This window comes from Cercospora kikuchii, assembly GCF_019650295.1.
Source record: "Cercospora kikuchii DNA, contig_00002, whole genome shotgun sequence".
In the NCBI taxonomy this organism is placed as follows: domain Eukaryota; kingdom Fungi; phylum Ascomycota; class Dothideomycetes; order Mycosphaerellales; family Mycosphaerellaceae; genus Cercospora; species Cercospora kikuchii.
The window spans coordinates 5,079,136-5,102,418 of record NW_025408583.1 but is presented as its reverse complement, the minus strand read 5'-3'; the positions used below and the strand labels follow the sequence as shown (position 1 = coordinate 5,102,418).

General features: G+C 53.1%; 7 protein-coding genes across 7 annotated transcripts; 3 read left to right on the top strand and 4 right to left on the bottom strand.

The window, feature by feature from the left end:
- Positions 1-75: 75 nt before the first annotated feature.
- On the top strand, positions 76-2,978 carry CKM354_000424100 (uncharacterized protein; the record flags this gene model as incomplete). The annotated part of the gene is made up of 4 exons (XM_044799473.1): positions 76-367; positions 424-806; positions 857-968; positions 1,021-2,978. The coding sequence occupies 4 exons, from the start codon at positions 76-78 to the stop codon at positions 2,976-2,978; spliced, it is 2,745 nt and encodes a 914-aa protein (XP_044655408.1).
- A 163-nt stretch (positions 2,979-3,141) lies between these two features.
- CKM354_000424000 (uncharacterized protein) lies at positions 3,142-4,130 on the bottom strand (the record flags this gene model as incomplete). Its single annotated transcript, XM_044799472.1, has 2 exons — positions 3,142-3,611; positions 3,674-4,130. The coding sequence occupies 2 exons, from the start codon at positions 4,128-4,130 to the stop codon at positions 3,142-3,144; spliced, it is 927 nt and encodes a 308-aa protein (XP_044655407.1).
- A 2,110-nt stretch (positions 4,131-6,240) lies between these two features.
- On the bottom strand, positions 6,241-8,305 carry CKM354_000423900 (uncharacterized protein; the record flags this gene model as incomplete). Its single annotated transcript, XM_044799471.1, has 2 exons — positions 6,241-6,553; positions 6,825-8,305. 2 exons carry the CDS (start codon positions 8,303-8,305, stop codon positions 6,241-6,243), a joined length of 1,794 nt encoding a protein of 597 aa, XP_044655406.1.
- Positions 8,306-12,759: 4,454 nt separating this feature from the next.
- CKM354_000423800 (uncharacterized protein) lies at positions 12,760-14,794 on the top strand (the record flags this gene model as incomplete). The annotated part of the gene is made up of 3 exons (XM_044799470.1): positions 12,760-13,627; positions 13,712-14,107; positions 14,160-14,794. 3 exons carry the CDS (start codon positions 12,760-12,762, stop codon positions 14,792-14,794), a joined length of 1,899 nt encoding a protein of 632 aa, XP_044655405.1.
- Positions 14,795-15,238: 444 nt separating this feature from the next.
- CKM354_000423700 (uncharacterized protein) lies at positions 15,239-15,838 on the bottom strand (the record flags this gene model as incomplete). The annotated part of the gene is made up of 1 exon (XM_044799469.1): positions 15,239-15,838. One exon carries the CDS (start codon positions 15,836-15,838, stop codon positions 15,239-15,241), a length of 600 nt encoding a protein of 199 aa, XP_044655404.1.
- A 2,547-nt stretch (positions 15,839-18,385) lies between these two features.
- Positions 18,386-20,443, top strand: CKM354_000423600 (uncharacterized protein; the record flags this gene model as incomplete). The annotated part of the gene is made up of 1 exon (XM_044799468.1): positions 18,386-20,443. One exon carries the CDS (start codon positions 18,386-18,388, stop codon positions 20,441-20,443), a length of 2,058 nt encoding a protein of 685 aa, XP_044655403.1.
- Positions 20,444-20,593: 150 nt separating this feature from the next.
- CKM354_000423500 (uncharacterized protein) lies at positions 20,594-22,807 on the bottom strand (the record flags this gene model as incomplete). The annotated part of the gene is made up of 1 exon (XM_044799467.1): positions 20,594-22,807. One exon carries the CDS (start codon positions 22,805-22,807, stop codon positions 20,594-20,596), a length of 2,214 nt encoding a protein of 737 aa, XP_044655402.1.
- Between the last annotated feature and the right edge of the window lie 476 nt (positions 22,808-23,283).

Sequence of the window (23,283 nt, the reverse complement as noted above, 5' to 3'; positions counted from 1 at the left end):
ACACGACCCCAAGATAATCTTGAGATTTCACTCTTGTTTCCGAAGTGCAGGTCTCCGCCACGGCATAGCAACGCGATGTGGGCCAGACTCGCGCTCGCGGCGCTGAGCTATCAGGCCTTTGTGGAAGCACAGAATGCTACCACAGCTGATGGCATTCCCTCGGCCTCACAGATTGCGACTGCCATCAATAGCACTGGACTCATTCCACCCGAATTGATCGACCTCGCTGCCAACTTTCTGATTAGCGCCGCAAATTCGACCAGAGTTGCGATCGATACTGCTCTGCGAGACAATCCTGTGGCCGCAAAACGTGATGATCCTGAGCTCTACTACTCTTATGGCAGATCGCCAGCAGTCTATCCTTCACGTATGTACATCTTGGTGCACATGCTTGGGCTTGATCAACATACTGACACATCCAAGCCAATGGCCAGGGCGATGGCAACTGGACAGAAGCTTACGAAAAGGCACGAGACACCGTCTCGCAAATGACTGATGCTGAGAAGAACAACATCACTATTCCCTCTTCGGATAACCGTGGCTGCACTGGCTTTACTGGAACTGTCGAACGTCTCGGATTTCCAGGCATTTGCCTCAATGACGGACCTTCGGGCTTCCGAGGAGAAAGTAACGGTACTTCAACAGGCTTTCCAGCACAGATCCATATTGGCGCTAGCTGGGACCGAAATCTTGCCTACCAACGAGCGAAACAGCTGGGGATCGAATTCAAGGCGAAAGGCGTTAATGTCTTCTTGGGTCCAGTGGTCGGTCCACTTGGTAGAGTCGTGACAGGCGGGCGCAATTGGGCAAGTAATGCAATCTATACTGGACACGACTGTTTCTAACATTGCTGCAGGAAGGCTTCTCCAACGACCCATATTTAGCTGGTCAACTTGTCGACCCGGCCATCCGAGGTCTGCAGGAGAATGTCATCGCCAGTGTCAAGCACTTCATTGCTAATGAACAAGGTCGGTATGTGCCTATCATTCCAAAGGCACTCGAATCTGACCACGCGAATAGAAACGAATCGCAACCCCTTTGTGCAAGGACTCCTAGCTCCTTTGGGCCTCAATCTTAATGTCTCTCTATCTTCGAATGTGGACGATCGTCCAATGCACGAACTATACCTCTGGCCTTTCTACGATGCTGTCCGTGCTGGCGCAGGCAGCGTCATGTGCAGCTACCAGAACATCAATGGCTCCTATGGCTGTCAAAACAGCAAAACCTTGAACGGGCTTTTGAAAACTGAGCTGGGCTTCCGTGGCTTTGTGTTGAGTGACTGGTATGCGCAGCATACCGGCATAGCATCTGCCAATGCAGGCATGGACATGGTCATGCCTACCGATATCTACTGGGGCGATGAGACTCTGGCCAAGGCCGTAGACAATGGCACCGTGAACGCGACCAGACTGGATGACATGGCTACTAGGATTCTTGCAACCTGGCATCGCTTCGCCGAGCTGGAGGAACCTGGCACTGAAGTGTTTGAGAATACCACAGTTAGTGACGAAGAATCAACTCGCGTGGCTTTTCAGGCCGCTGTCGACGGACATGTCCTTATCAAGAATGTCAACAACGCACTGCCACTCGATAGACCCGCGGCATTGAACGTCTTCGGCTGGGATGCTGTTGGTGGACTCAACACCTCGGCACTGAACCCTCAGCTTTGGGGCGTGTCCGTTCAAAACGCACTCAAATACACCAACTGGGATGACTTCAACGAGCTTGTGTACATTCAGATTGCTGGTTCGATCTCTCCTGCTGGCACCGCACTTCCTGAAGTGGCATTCAACGGAACACTTATCACTGGAGGCGGCAGTGGTGGTATCCATCCGGTATTCACCATCGCTCCCTACGACGCTCTATTATCTCAGTCGCTTGAGGACGACACTACTTTGCACACAGACTTTACCAGCAACAACAACCCGACTGTGGAAGACCCCAACGCTCCTTGCCTAGTCATCATCAACTCATTCGCTTCAGAAGCTGCAGACCGACAAACACTGGCTGACGAGTATTCTGACACGCTTGTCACTAACGTCGCCAACCAATGCGCCAACACGATCGTCGTAATCCACCACGCCGGCACCCGTCTCGTAGACCGCTGGATCGATCACCAAAACGTCACAGCCGCAATCTTCGCCCATCTCCCTGGTCAAGCATCCGGTCAAGCCCTCACCGAAATCCTCTACGGCCGCCAATCCCCCAGCGGCCGCCTCCCATACACTGTCACCCGCGCCGAATCCGACTACGGCGCCCTCCTTCGCCCAGACCTCCCTACACCAGAAGACCCACAATACTCCCAATCCAATTTCTCCGAAGGCGTCTTCATCGACTATCGCCACTTCATCCGCGAAAACGTCGAACCCCGCTTCGCCTTCGGCTACGGTCTTACATACTCCTCTTTCAACTACTCCAACCTCGAAATCAACCTCTTGTCATCCGCAAACAAGGACCTCTCACCACCCGACGCCCTCTCACCAGAAACTGTCGCTCCCGAAGGAGGTCTCGATTCCCTGTACGAAACCATCGCTACAGTTTCTATCTCCGTCGCGAATGTCGGTGAAGTTGCAGCTGCGGAAGTCGCGCAGCTTTATTTGGGAATTCCTAATAGTGATGTGGAAAGACAATTACGTGGATTTGATAAGAAAATGATTCAGCCGGGCGAGTCTGCGAGTTATGAGTTTGCATTGAGGAGGAGGGATTTGAGTGTTTGGAATGTGGTTAGTCAGAATTGGGAGATGCAGGATGGGGAGTACAGGGTGCTGGTGGGGAAGAGTGTTTTGGACACGCAGTTGGAGGGGACGTTTAGGTTGAGTGGAGAGGTTAATGTTGTGGATGGTGGGGCGGTTTCTGGTGGTGGCGGGAATGGTGGCGATGGAGACCAGCCTAGTGAGGGAGTGAGATTGGGTGGATCGTCGGGTTGGACAGTGGTTGCTGGTGTAGTGTGGTGGGCGACCGCGCTGTGTATACTTTGAGATGGGAACATATATGTGAAGCAGATAAATCATCAAGAAGATGTGCTGTCATCAGAAGCTGAGACAGATCATAGCATTTAAGCAGACTTTTTCCCACACCAGCTGTGTCCATTCTACCTTTCTATCCCTAGAAGTAAACTACCTAAAACCTCTCGAGCCTTCTTCAGTTGTACCCTCCCTGTCCGCTCTGTCCGCTCTGTTGCCATTGACCTTCTTGTTGTTCCTGATCCCACTGTCCTCCCTGTCCTGGCTGAACTCCCTGTGACCATTGTCCATCTTGGCCTGGTTGACCTGGCTGGCCTGGTCGACCTCCATATCCTCCTCCCTGACCGCCCTGTCTACCCTGTCCGCCCTGACCGCCCTGTCCGCCCTGTCCGCCTTGGCCTCCAACCTGTCCCGAGTGCGTCAAAGTCCAATCAACACTAACCTGCTGTCCGGACGGCGCATCGGGGCTATCACAAGGCATCGCACCAGCCGAAGAAACATACAACGAGTAACCTCCGCGGCAGCCAACAGTTCCATCTTTGGCGTACTTCTTGATGGAGTCCGTGACCAAGTCAATGATATCGGCGTTGCCGACTTTGCCTGTGAGAGAGGGGTCTTGACCGGAGGATGTGACAGCGTTGAAGGCGCCTATGTTATATAGTGTTAGCAAGTGAAGAGGTAGCAGGCGGTTGGAAGAGCGAGTGACTTACAAGTGCCATTGTATACCAGTGTTTGACCCTGGCTAGTCACAGTCCATTCGTAGTCCTGTGTGATGGAAGCAATCATAGCTTGACAATCGGTGACCAAAGGGTTGTTGCCAGCAGGCTGAGTAATTTCGATGAAAGATGAGATACCGCAGTCGTTGACACCGGGAGCGTTCCCTGCATTGGTATTGCCGTGGCGCCATTGATCGTTGCCATTACCTCCGCTGTAGGTGTTCTGCCCTCCGCCGTTCTGCCAGTTGCCGTTACTGTCTGGTACTTGGCCGTTGGTGTTTTGCCAGCCAGCAGTGTTACCCTGTGCCTGCGCGTTCGGTCTCTGCTGCATGTTCGAAGTTTCAAGCATGGCGGCTTGGGGAGCATTGTTCGAAGCTCCGCTTGAGCGGAACCTGGTGGCCGTGCCCAGGGCTGGCAGGAGAGCAACGAGAACTGATGTGGTGTACTGCATAGTTGATGTTTCTGTGAAGGTCTTGGGGTACTTTGGTCGATTGGGATGTGGATGAAGTAGAGTCTGTCTGGCTGTCAGGAGTCAACGTTGGGAAAGTTCGACTGCTCTTTAATACAGCATGCCAATGCCCCAATACTAACAATAGGTTCAGGCATGGTCATGGATGTCTGTGAACTCTGTGCCTGCACATCCCGGGTTCGGTATTGGTGGGTTCATGGCATACAAGGAACAGCATTGCGCACATTTTCCAGATCGAGCATGCTTCGTCGCTCCACCCACTTTGATCCTCGTGTAACCTTTTGCATAGCCGCACTTCTTTTACTTTTGCCCTAGCTGGAACCCCGCTATAGAGACGTGTCGGCAGCATGGCATATTCTTGTCCGTTAGCAGGTTTACATATCCAAGACTTGGCCGCCCTCTATACGGTCATCATGTGTGTCGCCGCTGCATCCGGAAAGGTAGACAAGCCTGTTCCCAATATTCAAGCACTTGGCTTCTTCGTGTCTTGAGCCCTGGCGATACGAAGAAGCTCTCGTCACAGGTATTCTGGGCATTGCCTTGCGGAGGGAAGGCCGGGCGATGGAATGTGAACAAATGAGGTCGAGAGCAGTACGTGCCTTGCTTTTGCTAGGACATAACCTCGTGCTGAAGCACACGAATGTCTGGAGTCGCCTTCCAATTCCCGCCAGGTCCCGTGTTGGGACGAACGTGCTGTGTTCGACATTGTGGCTGGTCACTTGTAGCCTTGCAAACATTAAATCCTAGTCAGCGAGGTCCAGACTTCCAGCACTTCCTGGCGACCGCGCGCACGATCGGGTTAGACGCTGAGCAGAGTCAAGCGAAGGTTCTTTCTGACCTAGAGACCTGCATCGTCATTGATTGCTTAGGCATTGTTGCTGGCACTCTGGTTGTGCTGCAGGAATATACAACTTCAGCGAGACGGGGAGAGCCGGCCAGTGGTCTCCGCCTCACGACCAGAGCGAAAGTTGCAGTCACGCATTTCGATCGATGTTGTAAGCATATAACGAAGACTCAGCACAGCTTGAGATGAGTAAGCAGTGTTGCAGCTTTCCAATGCGAGTGAGTGAAGTGGAAAAAGAAGAGTACTGTACGCGAAACAATTACTTTAATTCTAATTACTGTTACGAAGTCGCGTATCGTCGCATGTTATCGGGGGGCACTAAGGGACCCTCTCTCGTATTGTCGGGCAAAAGAGGATACAAAACTATCTACACTATCGAATGGTACTATATAGGGGCTAGTATACAGGGTCTGGGGTCCCGGGTATATAGGAACCAATATACATGACTCACAGCAGGGCCCAGTGGAGTGTCAGTTCACAACAATTACTTTAAATTCCAATCACGCACTTCCCTTAGCGGCGGCCATTGCCGATTGGAGTATTAGCTACCTCCTACCACAACCAACTCGCCCCTTCGACAACCTCTATTCATCATCTCTATATATCTCACAAGCTGTCTTCGGCACTCTGGCGGTACCCAACACCCCTCCCCACGGTAAACATGGCGGTACTCGTCACCATCAACTGCAATTTTAGCTCAAAGTATCAGAATCTGCCCTGGTACCTGTCATTCACGCAAGAGCCATTGAAGAATACCAGGATGCGCTGTTGAGGGTTTTCCGGGCTACATCGTCCATCGCTCTAGACCGCGGCTGATGTGATGTACAACTCGAGAAAGTCGACGCAGCGATGCGGTGTCTTTGATCGTCATTGTCAGCATTGGCCGTCTACGGATGTGAGTCCGAAATATGGTGATGTTTGAGGCGGGTTTTGAAGGTCATTGAAGATCTGTTCTTCTGACCAAGGTAGGAAGAAGCAAAGGGCTAGTGTGAGTATCAAGTGAATTGATTGCTTCGCTAATGCATAGATTTATGCAACTATACAAACATCCACTCTCTGTATCAAGAACTCGCCACGAGCGCCATGCAGGGTATCAACACACATGCTGCAGCATTATTATACCGGAAGTCTTTCATCGCCTGGACATTACCGTTCCCATTTTCAGTCATCCCACCCGCCTTTCTATCGCCAGATATTTACCTCACCCATAGTGATTCATTGCCTCCATCAAGTCATCGCTGTGAGCCATCATCTTTGTTTACCCCTTCTCGTATTACTCCCTCCATCTCTTACACTCCTCCTTGGTGATTCATTCGGAACATACAAACCTCTTTCTACAGCACCCAGAATCTGCAAAGTCCTAAGAATTGCTTCGCGTCGCTCATTCTCCTCGACTTTTCGCCCTTCGGTAATAGCTTCCTCTTGCAGAGCTCGAAGGTACTCCTTCGGAAGTGGCGGAGGCGCTGGATGTGGTATTGTAGGTGAATGATTTGGTGTTGTCTTTGTCATCGTCGGTGGAGGTGAGGTCCGTGGTGTGGAAGCGGAGGCTCGGATGGAGTATCTGTTAAGGAAGGAATAGTGTTAGGATCTGGTTTGCTTTTGCTCTCAACTCTTTCCGGCAACAGCGCTCAAAATGCAGTTCTTCCCGTCATCGCTTTGACCTCTTTGAGCTCGAACTTGTCCGCGACTCGCTCTGTTTTGACTTCCGTTCCTGCTGCTGCTGTTCCTGCTGTGATGATCGCGACTGATGTTGACTTCTTTGCTTCTTGGACGACGAACTCGAGCTCGATTGATGGGACCTTTGCTGCTGGGGTGGTTGGGGTCGGACGTACCCTTCGGTCGGCGTCTGCTGCCGGCTATGAGCTGCTGAGCCGCCGCTCCCACTACCACGTCTGCTGCCACCACTCGCGCTCGCACTCGCGGTACTGCGCTGTCGCTGTCGGACCTGCTCCTCAGCTTGCTCTACGAGCTTCCGCTTGCTCGCCTTGTCTGAAGCGGCCGAGGTCACGGATGAAGCCCGATTGGCCTGACTGCGACTACTCAGACGTGAGACTGGCGGGCTAAAAGCTCCAACTGTCGACGCTGGTGCTGCTTCTGAGCCTTCCACTTCTGCCTCTGGTACAGTAGAGAGTCGCTCCGGCGATCGCATGACCGAGCGTGGAATTTGAGTGGGCGCAGGGGCTCGTCGCTGCTGTGACTGCTGTGTAGGAGGACCACGAGCGCTCGGCGGACTCACTGCTATCGTGCGATCAATGTTCAGAGGTGGTGCCGTTCGCGGAGGTACTCGTGGCGTAGGACTGCCTGCTTGTGAGCTTCTTTGCTGAGGTGTAGACTCATTTGATCCTCGCTTGACCATGCCTCCGAGCGCTTGGACGAGGACAGACGCATCCGCGAACTCATCATCATCCAAGCCGTCGGAAGAACTGTATACCTCCTTGATAGTCTTTCGAGCAAGCAATCTCGATCGATCATGCTCTTTAGCACAGTCCCAGAGAAACGCCGAATGTTCAAGCGCGACGGATAGTCGCAACGCATGGGTCACCGGTAGTAGGCTGTCCGATAGCTGTTGCGCTGCCTCGAAATGTTCTTTCGCCATTGGCACAAAGTTCAGTGGTGGCAGCAGAAACGAGGCCGCAGACTGTGCCGCTGGTATGTTGATCGGCGCAAGCCCAGGAGGTCTCGATGGAGTACGACGCGCTCCTTCAGGAGGCAGTATTGCTAGTCCAGGCGGCGGTGTCTGTGTTGCAGTTCCGACGTATGGGTTCGTGACGAAGGAGGCGTCGGATTGAATAGACGGCACGGGGTCTCGCAGAGGAGCTTTGCCTGCTCGTCGTCGACTTCCGGACTCCTTCGGCGATGTCTTTGTTGGCGAATCAGCCGCATTGCCAGCGTTTCTCGGGGTGTTCGTCTTAGACGGTGGGCTTATTGACGTTCCCGATCGACCACTGAGCTGGCTGATGGGCGGGTGATTATGGAAGAGGCAGAAAACATGGTATAGCGAAGCGCGAAGCTTCGCTGCCATGACGCGGCACTCCGGTCCGTAATCGCCATTCTGACAGTAAGGTAGGATGTACGCCTCTGTGATCGACAGTCCTTCTCGAGCAAGCCAGATGATGTGATGATAGAGCTGCAGCGACTTCGTGCCCCTGGTGAGGTCAAGCTTGCGAAGTTTGCGAGCCCTGTACAGCTTTCGCGACAGCAAAATCGATAGTCCAAGAACCTGATACAGCGATGCAGATAGGAGCGGGTTTGATGGTTCTGTCAACTTTGCGAGTCGACCAAGGATCTTCTCCTCGATTTGAGACACGGCCATCGACGTCTGTCAGTAATGCGCACCAGATCTGTTTGATGTGTCGTAGGCATGCAAGTCAGTATGGGTCGCTCGTGATAGTGTCGGTGGAGTCAAGGTACCAGTGGCTCTCTACAGCAGCAGCTCAATGGGACCGTCGTTGCTGATTGTTCGGCGATCGGATCAAATGCGATGTATGCAATGAAGCTGATCGGAGTGGGAGAATGATGCAACGTCAACGTGTTCGACAACGCACAGCATGCCTCCAACCAAGTTCAGGCACCTCGACAGCTGATACCGTACCACGGCCGGTGCGGATTGTGCCTCAGCGACGACCGGGCAGCGCACAGCCCAGCGTCGGCGCCTGACAAGACGCCGAACAGCGGAATCGCTGTCAGCGCTTGTGACGATATCGACAGTCCTGAGCCAGTTACCAGATCAGGCAGGCCATGGAGCCAGTAGGCGATGGTAGGAAATTGCTGTGACGGCGATTGGGTCGCGCCGTGGATGGAGGTCGACCAATGAAGGGGCTGGTAGGCCTGAGGAAGGAAACAGAGAACAACAGATGGCTGTACAGAGTTCGTGCTGTGCCTTCGCCTGGACCGGCCGGGCAGTTAAACGCTGACGAGCCATCAGTTCCTTCTGAGCGTAGCAAGAAAAGATAGAGGCGAGGAAAAGAGTCCTACCTGATGCGTGTGCAGAAAGACAGACTTCGGGTCTAGGCGACGGCAATAGCTCATTCGCTGGGAAATGGTAAAAGCACGAGCCAATGAGGATGTGTGGTGCGAGATATGAGAGTTGCCCAAGTCGGCAAGCACTGAGGCGAGACGTCACCCGTATATGGAGTGTTTTGGAGGAGGCTGGAGTCGTCTCGATGCGCCTGGCACACGCCGTCCTGACCTCACTCTGCTTCTTGCTCTGCTCGGGCGTTGGGCGAGTGGTCTTCGAAGGAAAGGCGGAGCGGTGGCGGAGAGGACACGCTGGCAGGATTCGCGCGCGCGCCCAACAGTCTGCAACACCGTCTCTTCGTCGAATTTCGCACTCGACCCCGGCTCTGTGCGCGCCTTGCGCCTCGGTACGTATCGTGGTGGTCGTGGGTTGGTATTTCGTCGAGACGGGCAGCGCTTGGCGTTCGCACCTGGCAAAAGCGGGCAGCGCAGAAAGACAAACAACACCACCAACGCCCGCGAGGCCGTGTCAATGCCGCGCACAAATACAGCAGCGGGCAGCGAGGGAGGGAGGGAGCGCTCATCAGGAGGGCGAAAAGCAGGAACGCACACCAGTTCTCTGCGTGCCGGCAGCGTGCAGCTGCTGGTGGGCCAGTCCGCTATCCCAGATACGTGGCACCGCTGGAGGCTAACACGCTCCCATGCACGACGCAGCGCCCGCCGATTGCCATTGCAGCTGACGTCGCCGCGTGCAGGCGACGTTCGCTCAGAGTGCAGCAGCTCGATGCCGCGAAGGGAATGAACAGAAAGGCGTATGCGCTGGCACGAACGCCTGACGCGCCGTAGCGCCAAACTCAATGCGCTGTCTCTGATCTCACTTCCCTCGTGCGCCGGTCCGCCTACCTCTCCTCCACCACCAGCGCACCACTTGTCGCGCTGTCGACCGAACACGCTGTCGCTGCTGACGACGCCGTACCGCCCTTTCGTCCCTCCTGCACGAGGGGTTTGGTCCGTTCCACGAGGTCTGCGTGCCGCTGCAGTGCCTACCCATGGATTCCCGGTCAGCGTCATGCCCTCAACCTGGATCTGTTCACCTGCAGAGAAATCATGCCAGATGATGCGTCGCCTCTCGCTGGCCATCCGCGGCTGGATTCAGCCGCCACATTCTGGTTGTTGCATCGTACCGCGCTTGTTTTCGTCAGGCGATTTGCCGGCTCGACCTCGAGGCCAGCCATTCGGAGGGAACGAGCTTGCGCAGAGGAGCTGCGTTAAGCGACCCTCGTGCGTAGCCGCGACGGGTACATGGTGCCTAGCAACAGCCCGGCTGCCTGCTAAAGATGTAGGCTTTCGATCAATCGCTTTCCCGACATGCAGACTCCGCACCGAAGAAATGGCGGTGTACAAAATGCATACCGGAATATGATTGGATGACAGGTCCGCCAAGCTTACCAACACGTCTTCGGTTTCGGATTACATGAAGATGGCTGGATGTTTCTACTGCAAGCAGTGCATATCTGTGCAGTAGATTCGCATACCACTGACGCAGCTATCAGATAGTATTGCCCGTCTGCGATCATGAGGTCTGGTCTGCAGCTGCTTATATGCACGACCCAGCCGCGACCAATGCTCCAGCCATCGACTTCGTAATTCCATCGGCCCTTCTGGTTCAGGACGTCACGACGAAACCACTCAGATGCTGAGGGTCTTGACAGAATCTGCGCTGAACGAAGCCAACGTGGCTGGGTATATCCGGACTCATCTGGCGATTCTCCAAATTCAGAGCCGCGGATACTGATTGTGCCTGACGCTCCGGTGAAATATACTCTGGGAAAGGCCTTCAGACAATTGGCAAATGGCGCACCTCTTGAACTGGCAACGTAACGTGCCAAACCCACTGGCTTCATATCACTCCATCCGCGGCAGCTCTTCAGTCATTGTGCAATGCTGCAACTGGTCTTGAGCAGTCAGTAACCGGCTCATCCCGCAAGACCGAGGTCTTGTACTGGCGTCTCAGAAATTTGATGTCAAACAGTGACACCGCTGACAAAAAGCAATTTCGCTCCGGCCTCAGGCAGAAGCACTTGTGCCCCGTTGCAGAGATTTGTCAAGTCTACGACTCGAGTCTGTAGCCTGTTGAGCACTGTCACAGCAGATGTGCAATCACCTGCTTGCGTGTAACACAGACACAGATTCGATGAGGAGCCAGATCTTCCGACCGAGGTGCAGTCGGAATGGAGCGGTCTGAGCGGAGCGGTCTGCATCTGCGGGAAACCGAGTGTCACTGCAAGGTCCCGCACCTCATGTTTGTTGGTCACACGATACCAAAGTACACACCGTTGATGTTCAGAGCGATGCAAATTCAACAGGAACGACAGCACCGCTGCAGATCGGTCCGACTTGGACATGTTGCTGGTCATCCAGCAGGTCGTACCACGCGCGGCCATCTGCATATCCTGGCTGTAGGGCTGACCATCTTGGCTTTCAATATGAATTGTTCGGCCGTATCGGCGCTGAGGCCTGGCAAATATGTGAAATTCGTGGTAGCCGGACGTGCAGGAGGCACACTACGCTGATGGATCTAGGATGCACGGAGTGCAGTCCAAGGACAATCAGTACCACGTTGCCAGGATGTTTCAGAGTGCATGACAATGGTCAATCGTGGTAAGTTGACGATTTGTAGGTCGAGCAGGACTGCACGGTAGGAAGATAAAAGGTAGGAGAGCCTGCGTTGGAAGTCATTTCAATCAGCATCAACAAGGACTTCGAAGCAAGCATACAGCATCCGGCAACATCCCCCGCGAGCATATCAAGTCTCCACTGATCTTGTGCTATTGGATTGAGTGACAGGCAATCAGGCAACGCACTGCTTTCACTGAGGTGAGCGAAGGCAACTCTTGTGCAAACTCAATCCGGAAGGCGCATGATCATTGACTCAATGAACAGCAGAACATCGGCCAGCATTACTTCCGAAGCCGTGCACAAGCCGAAACCAGAAGTATCTGCCACCATGTGCAAATACTATGCCCACTCCTACCCGTGCGGCCACGTCAAGACCGTCTTCGCAGCCTTTTGCGCTCAGGCCGCACTCGTGCAGAAACCTTGCGGTAGAGGAGATATCTGGGCGACTGTCAAGATGGAACAGGAATGCCAACACTGCTACGAAGATGAGCCAGCAGCTGTTCCACGATCCAGAATCGGAGGTGCTGCAACCCGAAAGAAGGTCATACGTCGGTGAAGATGTTCAAGGATACAGTAATCATGGTGCTGTGGAAGGAAAGCGGTTCGTTGATGTTCATGATGTGCGTGCATCGTTTATAGGCGGAGTTTAGGGTTTTGGGCCAGTGGGCGTTGGATCCGAGGCAATACGAGATGACTTCGCGAAGTGCTTTGGCGATATCCTGGAGATATTCCGAGCTCGAGCATGTACATAGTAGAAGCGCTGCTTGTTCGCGTGTGCGAATATGGGGTAGAGTGTGCGAGCATTCCTGCAGTTCATGCATGCAATTACACATCATCAAACTGCACATCGCTGCTGCACAACTTCATCCGGCGCATTGTATACTACAACAGCAAGAGCTCACGACTGAGCAAGGGAAATCGAGCTCTCGCTAGCGTAGTCCGACGGGATGATCGTCAAGCCATCTGGCAGCCACTTCGGAAAGGGACTTGCCCACGTGGTGATTCACCAGCTCGACTGCTGTTTGCTGCGCTAGGAGCTCATTCCGTCGTCTTCTTCGCTACTTCTCGAAAACAACGACGACCAAGGTGAGAAGTGTCAAAAACGGCTGGATCGAATAGAGTCTGGGCGGCATGGCGGATTACCTTCGCCGGGTCCTGCAGCGTGGGGCCGCACGTGAAACTGAGACGGCAAGTTCCATCGCGACCGGGGTCAGCAATACCAACGATTCAAAGACGTTGGAAACCACTTCTACCGAACAACAGACATCAACTCCGGTTGAAGGCAGTGCCGATCATGGCGATGAGAAGCGCATTGAGACAGATACCAATGCCTCGGCCGACTCACCACCTCATGGCGCCTTGAACGAGAAGAAGGACGACACAACCATCATCGTCGATTCCACCGATCGCCAAAACAGCACCCTTGCATCAACAGACGAGAAAAATGCCACCACAACCACCACCTCCCCATCCAACGAAGACCCCGACGACGAATCCAAATACGTAACCGGCACCCCCCTCATCCTCCTCGTCCTCGGCCTCCTCCTCGCAACCTTCGTCGTAGCCCTCGACAACACCATAATCGCAACCGCCATCCCCCGCATAACCACAATCTTCGACTCCCTCAACGACGTAGGCTGGTACGGAAGTTCCTACCTCCTCACCACAACCTCCTTGCAACCCTCTTTCGGCAAAATCTACACATACTTCAATGTGAAATGGACGTATTTAATTGCGTTGCTGATTTTTGAGTTGGGGAGTATTTTGTGTGCGGCGGCGACGAGTAGTACGATGTTGATTGTGGGAAGAGCTGTGGCGGGGGCAGGGGCTGCGGCGTTGTTTTCGGGGGCCATGACGATTATTGGGTATAGTGTGCCGTTGAGGAAGAGGGCGATATATATTGCGAGTTTGAGCAGTATGTTTGGGATTGCGTCTGTGGTGGGGCCGATTCTGGGGGGAGCATTTACGGATAAGTTGAGTTGGAGGTGGTGTTTTTGGAGTGAGTGGTTCTCTTCTCTTCTGATTCAATCGTGGACAGGATGGACGCGAGAGAAAAGTGCAGTGCTAACGAGTTGATTTTTAGTCAACCTTCCATTCGGCGCTGTTAGTATCGCCGTCGTGTTCTTCTTTTTCACTGATCCACCGAGAGAGCATGCGGACATGACGTTCAAGGAGAAACTCAAGCAGATCGATCTTCTGGGAGCTTTCTTCCTGATTTGCGCCATCGTTTGTCTCCTTCTGGCATTGCAATGGGGTGGCACTGTCTATCCGTGGTCAGATAGCAGGGTCTATGGTTGCTTCATCGGTTTTGGCCTATTGCTTGCCATCTTCATCGGCTGGCAATTCAAGCTCCAGGACCGCGCAACGATGCCACCTCGAATCCTTGGAAAACAGCGAACTGTTGCTGCTGTTGCAGTTTTCTCTGCCTTTCTCGCCATGGCGTTGTATACGCACATCTACTTCCTGCCGTTCTACTTCCGTAAGTACAGCTGTGTCGCGGTCCCAGAATCGATATACTGATTTCCTCACAGAAGCTGTCAAAGGCACCACCGCCGAAGGCTCCGGAATCCGCTGCATTCCCTACCTCGTCAGCATTGTCTTCTCCTCCATCGTCGTAGGTGCCACCATCACACTGATCGGGCCCTACAACCCACCCATGCTCCTCGGCTGCGCAACTTTCGTCGTCGGCTGCGGTATGCTCTACACTCTCAATCCTGGTTCCTCCGCCGGAGTCTGGATCGGCTACCAAATCCTCGCCGGAGTCGGAGCAGGCGCCTGCGTCCAAATCCCCTTCATCGCAGTTCAAGTCGTGCTCAACGAGAAAGACATGCCAATCGGCAACGCTATTGCGATCTTCTTCAATACTCTCGGCGGAGCCATCAGCGTCTCGATCGCACAGAACATTTTCAGTAATACTTTGGCGCAACAACTTCCCGTTCTAGCGCCGACTGTTGACCCGAGAATGGTTATTGCGGCAGGAGCAACGCATATAGAGGATGTGGTTCCGGAGGGAAGTGTAAGTGCTGTGAGATTAGCGTATAATCTTGCGGTCACCAGGGCGTTTATTATGCCGATTGCTGTGGCTGGTCTGGCATTTCTCGCGGCGTTGGCGTTTGAGTGGAAGAGCGTTAAGGGGAAGAAGTTGGCTATGGGTGGTGCGGCGTGAGACATCCGTCTTTCTGTTTCTTGCAAGCAACGAATGATAGAAGCATGAGGGTGCAGAGGATTCACAGCACATGCATGCAGGTAGACCACTCTTCTCAAATCGATTTGTGAAAAAGAACATGTCACTTTCAAATCATTTGCAATGCATGGACGACTGGCAACAGAGATGTCTTTGAAATTGGTGTCTTTCAATGCAGTATGATAATTTACAGCTGCGACTATCACTACTGTTATACATGATCATTTCTGATTCTGGTACATGTTCGCTCTTCAATGCGCGCTTTTGATGCTATTCATCATCGGTCGGGTCGTTAAAATTCTCGAACTCGCTATGCCATGCATGTCAAATGCGCAATCAATGATCGGCCGTCTCTGTATAACGATGCTCTTATTTCATTATTCCATGCATTCTCCAGGAATTTCCCACAGTAAACGTCTCGGACGTTTACTTGGTGTATTGCCAAGCAGAGGTGGTGTTGTCTGGGAGCTGGACGACGCGCCAGTTGAAGCCCAAGCACTCATCAGTGGCGTTGTTGAAGCGGGAAGCGGCGTAGACGGTGTAAGCACCCTCGATGCGGGCACTTGGGCATGCGACCCAGGAGCTGTTCTCGAACTTGAGGGTGGCGTCGTAGACGTTCTCGAAGCCGGTGTAGATGGCTGGACCGTCGGTGCGGGCAGTGTGGGCTTGAGTGAACTTGAGTTGACCGGCAACTTGGCCGATGGTCTCGTTACCCTCGGTCACGTAGATTTGCTGGCCGCCTGGGACGCTGGTGAGGAGGCCGATGGTGCCTTGGCCGTTCACGTAGGTGAAGACGGTTTGGTTGTTGAATTCACCCTCGACGACGTCTGGCTTGTAGGTTGCTGGCTCGGCGCCGATGAGGAACTCAGAGCCGTTGGCGTTGATTTGGCCGAAGTGGATTGGGCTGGCGCTGCGGAGGGACATGCCGGCGAACTTCAGAGGCTCTTGTGGGCTGCTGCCGGCTTGAGGAGCTGGCATGGCAGCGGCCATGGAGGCGAGAGCGGCAATAGCGAGGTTGGCGTACATCTTGTTGGTGTTGATTGTTTGATTTGTTGTGGTTGTTGAGAAGGTATTTGGCTTTGCTGTTGTGATTGGGGTTACTGGGTTTGATGCTTCGAAGTAATTTGTTCGGGCAGGATCAGGATCTTTATATCTCACTCATTGCCTCACCTTCCATGCCGAACGACCCGGGATGATCACCGGCAGAATTCTCACGATAGAGTAGCATGCACATCTGCTGTACGAAAAGATGTGACGTTAGTCGCATCCCACAATAGAAGAGACAGTCGGAGCTTCGCAATGGCGATCGCACCGAGCGAGTGGTGCCAATACGAAGCGCATCATGTCACTAGGGACGTGTAGTTGACTTGTGTCAGGCAGACTTCACATAATCCCAGGGTATGATGTAACAAAGAGTGGCGTCGGTCAAGCTATCCGGCCAAGTGTAGAAGCACAACCACAGCTAGGGGCGGAATTTTAGGCGGACGGAGGCTTTGCCGGATAGTGCTGTGCCAGAAGAGCACAGCAGATCGCTGTAACCTCGTATTCCGTGGCAAAATAGCATGGATAGTAGGGAAGTAGTTGCACTATGAGGTGTCGTGCTAGTGGCACAAAGTTGTGAGATCGACGAAGGATTCCAAGAATAGCAACTTGGCACGGCGGTCCGGTGCTTTGTGGGCCGAGTTCTCCATCAAGCCCTCCTCGCATCTCGCTTCACTCCGGTGGAGCCTCCGGCATGTCGTCAACAAGGTATTGTTGAACTTGCATATTGCGTCAAATAGTCCCTGTCACTGTGGGCTCGCGGTGCATTGGAATCGAGCACGACTCGTGGTTCGAACTACACCAGAAACCCATCGAAAGTCACTGTGGCTATGAATAGCAAGACTTCAACAATCGCGTTCGCGCATTCGGAAGATCGCCGGCTGGGACTATCGTGCAAGCAACCACGCCCGAATAGGCCGACTGTTGCAGAATGCGTCGCTTGTGAAGTGGCTCGCTTGCGAAAATGGTATGAATGGGGCAATACCGCCAAATGTCCTAGCTTTCGAATGTATCATGAGACAGATGTTGACTTGATAGTGGTAGCTGAAGTCTTTCTCGTATCAGCGCCTTCAACGCTGACGACAGAAAAGATCCACCTGATCGCAAGCAGACCCGTGATGGTTTCACCGCTTTCCCACCGAATTCCTCAAATTCCGGAAGTGGTTGGTTACGGATCGACCAGGCTTCAAGGCGCGGTGTGAGAACATCGATACGCAACGGGCCTCATCACATCGATGCCCGTCTGCACTGCACTTAGCTCGTTGCAACATTGGACAACCAAGCTTGTAGCTCTACTAAGCAGAATCAGCCACAATGTGCAGTGAGCTTCGTAAACATCAGCACTACAGCTGAGTTGTCAGACGGCACGCTTGACCAGGTTCGGTACCCCGGAGAGCGAGAAACGTTGTTTGGGTGTCTGGAGAATGCCGCACAACTTCTGAGTAGAATTTGCGCCTGTTGATGATCTGCAATTTCGTTCGGAGAAGGATATTCTTCGGACGACTTGGAAGTTGAGGTGTGTCTCCGGCAGTCCATTGCAGTAAACGCGAAGCTGAATCAATTGCTGCTACCGACCAAGCGCTATACGGCCACAGGAGTTTTGCGCGGGTACGCCACCTCCATTGACCAGCAGCAGCCGGTTTCCATTGGATTCCAGCAGCACAGCGGCTCAACAAGTATCAAGTACAGCTCCGAGAATATCGAGCGCTTCCCCGAGACAAGCAGTCGGCTCTCAACATGCTGTCGTATCCAATGCGATGGTCTGGGGATAAAATCTTCGGCACAGGAATAGTGAGTCGGTCTCGCACCTAAAACCCGTATTCCCCATAGCCGGCGGTGTCCCGAATACTGTAATTTTGTCTTGGTGGAGAAAAAAGACCGTCCGAACTTCTGCTGTCGAAGCACGGGCAAATGATTAGAGACAGAGCGTGGCAAGGGTGTTGAAGGCGTTATCATGAAGGCACTTCCTCTGATGTTCATGTCTTGTCGCCCTCGAGAAGTACTCTCGGCCAAGTAGCGAGGTTCTGTGTATGGTACAGGGCGAATCTCCATTCGTAGTTGAGGCCGATGGCCTCCGTGCAATGGCCAAAGCTCTCCAGCCTAGAAAGCTGAACGGCGCTTCGATGATAATCTGCGACGGTGAGATGTATCGGACTAAATTATGACGATGCTTGTGGAGGTGCGCGAATGAGAGGCCGGAAACTGTGACTGCAACTCTGCTCATCAATGTTCGGCGTTCTGCAGGACAGCATCGAGGGCACGATTTCTTATCAGACTTGATGCTGTCGTCAGCATTCGAGAAGGCGTTTCAATCATGGTCGCAATTGAGCTCTATCTTGGGCGTATTGCGAAGTAGCTGAAGGACGAACTTGATGTGTTGGTAATGGTCAAGAAGGATGTGAATGGGTGGGAGGAGGACCTGGAGCTAGCGAGATCGGACGGGCGTGCCGACCCGCGGCTCCACTGAAAAAAGTCCAGCTTCAACCGAGCAGAAAGTTGAGCGAGGGAACCTGCAAATATCCCCGGTAGACAATGTCAAACAAGATGGGTGGAATCAAGCGCAAGGAAGCGCCCTCTGCTGCAGGGAAAATTGAGAAGAAGCAGAAGACCGGAGGATACAAATACGAGAAGCCAGCGAAACCATCTCGTCTCGAGCAAGCTGCCAACGACGATGGCGAGGACGACGATGTCGATACGGCCACGATGAATTCCGAGCGAGCGGACATGGTCAAGAAGCCCATGAGCAACACCAACGCCAAATTCAAGCTCGATACCTCTTCGGCCGAAGCACATGCGAAACAGCGACAACTGGCGAAGGAGCGAAAAGCTGCGAAGCCGAACGCGGATGTAGTACACAGGTCGAAGCAGCTGTGGGAGAAGTTGAGGAGGAAGTCACACGTGCCCAAAGAAGAGCGTGAGGAGCTGTTGACAGAACTGTTCTCGATCATCGACGGCAGAGTGCGAGATTTCGTCTTCAAACACGATTCCGTCAGAGTGGTGCAGTGCGCCATCAAGTATGCGAGGCCGGCACAACTGAAGGGCATTGTGAAAGAGCTGCAGAACGATGTGCGAGACTTGGTGGAGTCGCGATACGGAAAGTTCCTCGTTGCGAAGATGGTCGTACAAGGTGATCGCGCGGACAAGGACATGATCATCCCACAATTCTACGGCAACATTAAAAGGTTGATCAACCATCCCGAGGCGTCGTGGATCTTGGACGACATTTACCGGCAAGTGGCAACTCCAAAGCAAAAGGCAATGATATTGCGGGAATGGTACGGAGCAGAATACGCTATCGAGGGCAAGCAGTACACGAAGAAATCTCCACCTGCAGATGTCACGGCGGACCTTGTGAAGATTCTGGAAACAAACCCGGAAAAGCGCAAGCCGATTCTTGGCTACTTGAAGCAGCTTATCAACAACCTCATTCAGAAGAAGATGACTGGCTTCACAATGCTGCATGATGCGATGTTACAGTACTTCCTGGCACTCCAACCGGGCTCGGAAGAGCAGTCTGAGTTTCTTGAAATCCTAAGGAATGACATCGATGCGGAAGAGAACGATGGCGGTGGTGACCTTTACCGGAATCTGGCATTCACAAAATCAGGTTCTCGACTTGTGTGCCTTGCTCTCGCACATGGCTCCGCGAAGGCGAGGAAACAGATCCTCAAATGCTTCAAAGACCACATCGAGACGATGGCATTTGACATTCATGCTCGCATGGTCCTGGTCGCTGGTCTAGATGTGACAGACGATACCAAGTTGACCTCGCAAACTGTACTCACGGAACTTCTCGGCCTGAAAAACGAGGACACAAAATCCAAGCACGACAGGCTGGAAGCGATGCTTACAAACCTCCACTCCAGACTACCGATCCTCTTTCCTCTAGCCGGCACAGCCAAATGGCTATGTCAAGCGGGCGAGAAGGAAGCCATCAAAGAGATCCATGCCGTCCGCGCTACAACTTCCAAGAAAGCCCCGTCGCAACGACGAGACGAGCTTCTCAAGACTGTCAGCGAGCCACTGCTCGAACTTGTGGCTGATCGTGCATCCAACCTCATCACATCTTCCTTCGGCACCCAAGCCATCTCAGAAATTCTCCTCTCCTGCAATGCATCGAACCGAGCCACAGCAGCCGAAGCCGTGGCTGCTCTGGCAGAAGGAGACCCTCATTCGGAAGATCACATCGCCAAAGATCCCGCAGTCGGCCGCATGCTCAAGACACTCGTCACAGGCGGAGCTTTCGACCCAGCGACCAAGACTGTCGTGCTATCAGAACCAAGACTTGGTTTTGGAGCAATATTGTATCCCCAGATCAAAGAACATATCGTGAGCTGGGCGACAAGTGACTCATCCTTCGTTGTGGTCGCACTTCTGGAGTCAGAAGATCTGGACGAGGGCATCAAGAAGAAAGTGAGAAAGGCGTTGGAGAAGGGGAAGCTGGAGATTAAGAAAGCTGCTGAGGCAAGCAGTGAAGGCAAAGCAGAAAAGACAAGTGACGAGGAAGAGGAAACTGGCAAAAGCAAGAAACGGAAAGTAGAGCATAAAGGAAATGCCGGCGCAAGAATTCTGTTGGAAAAGTTGGGCTGATGATGTCGTCTACATATTGTTCAAAGGTAGACTAATACCAGCCATAAATTATTATATGAGCATCTGTGATCAGGACTTTCATATCCCAGCAAACTTCCTCCCACTCAGCGTTCCTCTTTCTCACTGTTTTCAACTCACTCTTGACCCACTCTAACAAATCCTCTCCTCCGGCGGCCTCCATCTCACCCCCAAAACCTCAAAAATCCTCTTCTCATCCCTCCCCTCCACAAGAGTCCCGTCTGCCAACTTCTCCCTCCCCTTCCCCCTCAAAACATCCTTATACAAACCCCTCTGATTCAATCTCATCCCCTTCGTACTAGCCAACAACCTCAAAGACCTATTGAAAATATCATTTCCAGTGAAATAAATCAACGCAGCCCCAATCTCATCCGAAGAAACAAGGAGTAAATCCATTCGACGCCAGGTTTTGCTTCCTGGGAGACAAGATGCTCCATGCCATTTACTTCCGTCGTCTTTGGATGTCATGGCGAGGTTTGCGACGAGGAAATTCTGGGCTGTGAGGGATGGGACGAGTTGGTTCATGATGATGTTGCGGAGGTGGGCGGCGCCGGTGTTGGGCCGGGTTATGATGCAGTCGATGTCGCCGCTGTCGGAGGCTCCGCGGCGATAGGAGCCGCCGATGATGACTTCGAATGTTGGGTCGAGTTGTTTGAGAGCGTTGCGGACGATGGCGCCGTGTTGAGCGACTTCGGAGCGGGGGATGCGGGAGTTGAAGTCGGTGTAGTGTTCGATGCCGATTCGTTGATTGGTGGTGAGAGGAGCTTTGGCGAGGAGGTCGTCGAGGGTTTGGTAGCCTTGATTGACCCATTCGGTTGCTTGCTTGATTCCTGCGCCGTATACACCCATAAAAGTTTGCAGGAGTTGGTCTGAAGGCTCTGCTTTGGCATTCTCGAGTCTTCTGAGGCGGTTCGTGAAAGCAATCTCTTCGATCTTCTCGGCCAGACGTGGTCCGATGTTTGGAAGCGCTCCGGCCTCCTCCTTCGTGGTGACCTTGATTGGATGATTCTTCAAGGTCGTTATTGCTTTACGATAGGCTCTGATCCGCCATTCATCGCCCGTCTGGCCGTAGTAGTCTGCCATTTGCTGCAAAATATCGATCGTGCCGCCGTTTGGGTTGTCTGATTTGGCTCCAGTGTTCTTCTGCATACACTGCCATTTGTCTCGCGCCTCTTTGAATTTGGTCTTGCGCGTGGCCACTAGTTGCAGGCCTGGCCTCTTTTCTTGCTCTCCAGACTCCAAGCTTCCAGAGCTGTTGGGCCGATCTTCATCCTCTTCTTCTCCAATGTGCATAGCTTGAAGTGCTTTAGCTTTTGCGATCGCATCGTCCAATTCGCTGTTACTTGCAATGCTGGGGTTTTGGAAGCTGTTTGCGATCCGTGCCGGATGGTCCGATGAATCGTCGACTGGATGTTCGAAGGTAGCCGCAGAAGCTACTACAGCAACCTCATCTTCTCTTGGTGGTGTTTCAGCTCGTCTTTCCATTTGGGCTTTGCCTCTCGCGGGTTTCAGTTTCAGGGACTTGTCAGATTCGATTGAGTCCATCTCAGAAGTCTTGGGCGGCACAAAACCCTTGACTGCGAATCGGGTAGACGATGGATCAAGAAGTACGCCGTATGTGATGCATTCGGCGGGATATATGTCGTTGACCACGACCACACTCTCCGGAATGTTGTTCACTTTGAGCCATTTCATCAAGTCGTCAAAAGCCATGGACTTATCAACGACAACGTGCGTGATATCGTTGTCCCATGTCTGGTGCCAAACTGCACCGTATTCGCGGGCCTTCGTGATGCGCATCCGGCGAGCAGGTGCTGAGTCGTTGTTTGGAAAAAAGTAAAAGTGAAGATCACGAAAGACTTGGATAGCTTCTGGTACAAGCTTGATTGATGTCTCACGCTTCCGCTTGCCTGTCACTTGCGCGGTGGCTGACTTGCTTCGCTGGCCAGAACTAATGTCGCTGACAGTTTGTCTAAGGCCCCGAGGCGGTGGCGGCTTTGGCGGAACATTGGCACTCTTCGGATCGGTTGACGATGGAACACCTGACCTCCGCTCGCGCGCAGAGCTTTTTTTTGGCGGAGACGAAATTGTAGTCGCATCTTGGTTTGCATCTCGCCCCTGAACGGCCCCAGTGTTATCAGAGATGGAGCGAGCGAGAGGTCGCTTGTCTGCTTTGGTTGGCAGCTTGGTGTCCTTCTGTTGTCTTCTCGCTGCAGCGCGTTTCAGCGCGTCTTCCGAAGCTTGTCTCCCTAAGTCAGGCTCATCGTCGCTACTGTCATCTAACTTGTCCAATGCGTCGAAAACCTGCTTCTTCTTGGCAAGATAATCGTTCATGCTGGAAGTCATGATGTCAAAAGAGTGTTGAACCAAGCGACGCGAAGATTATGTTCTGAGTTCTGTTAGCAATCGAGTCAAAAGCACCTGATGATGCTTGAAGCAAAAGACGTTACACATGCTGCCTGTTACTGCACGCTCCGACAATGTGGATGCATGTGAGAGCGAGGTTGGTGAGCTTCGCAGGCCGAGTCTCTGCCTTGCGTGAGAGAGTTCAAGTAAGAGTGGCCAGAAGTCGAGGACTCATGCCAATTGTGTTGGCCTGGCTGACTTTCACGCGACGCGCCTGGCAACCTCAGTTCATCATCGCCAATACGATGACAACGAGAAGCGTTCATAATGCCGTCCGTCGTGCCTTTGCAGGAGCAGCTCTGTGAATTTTTCTCTGCCCTTCGGCATACTGATTCTCAACGCCCCGGGGACGCTGGGTGGACTTGTTCTTCCCACGCGCGCAGGACCGACTCCGTGGCAGGAACGCCTCCTTCCTT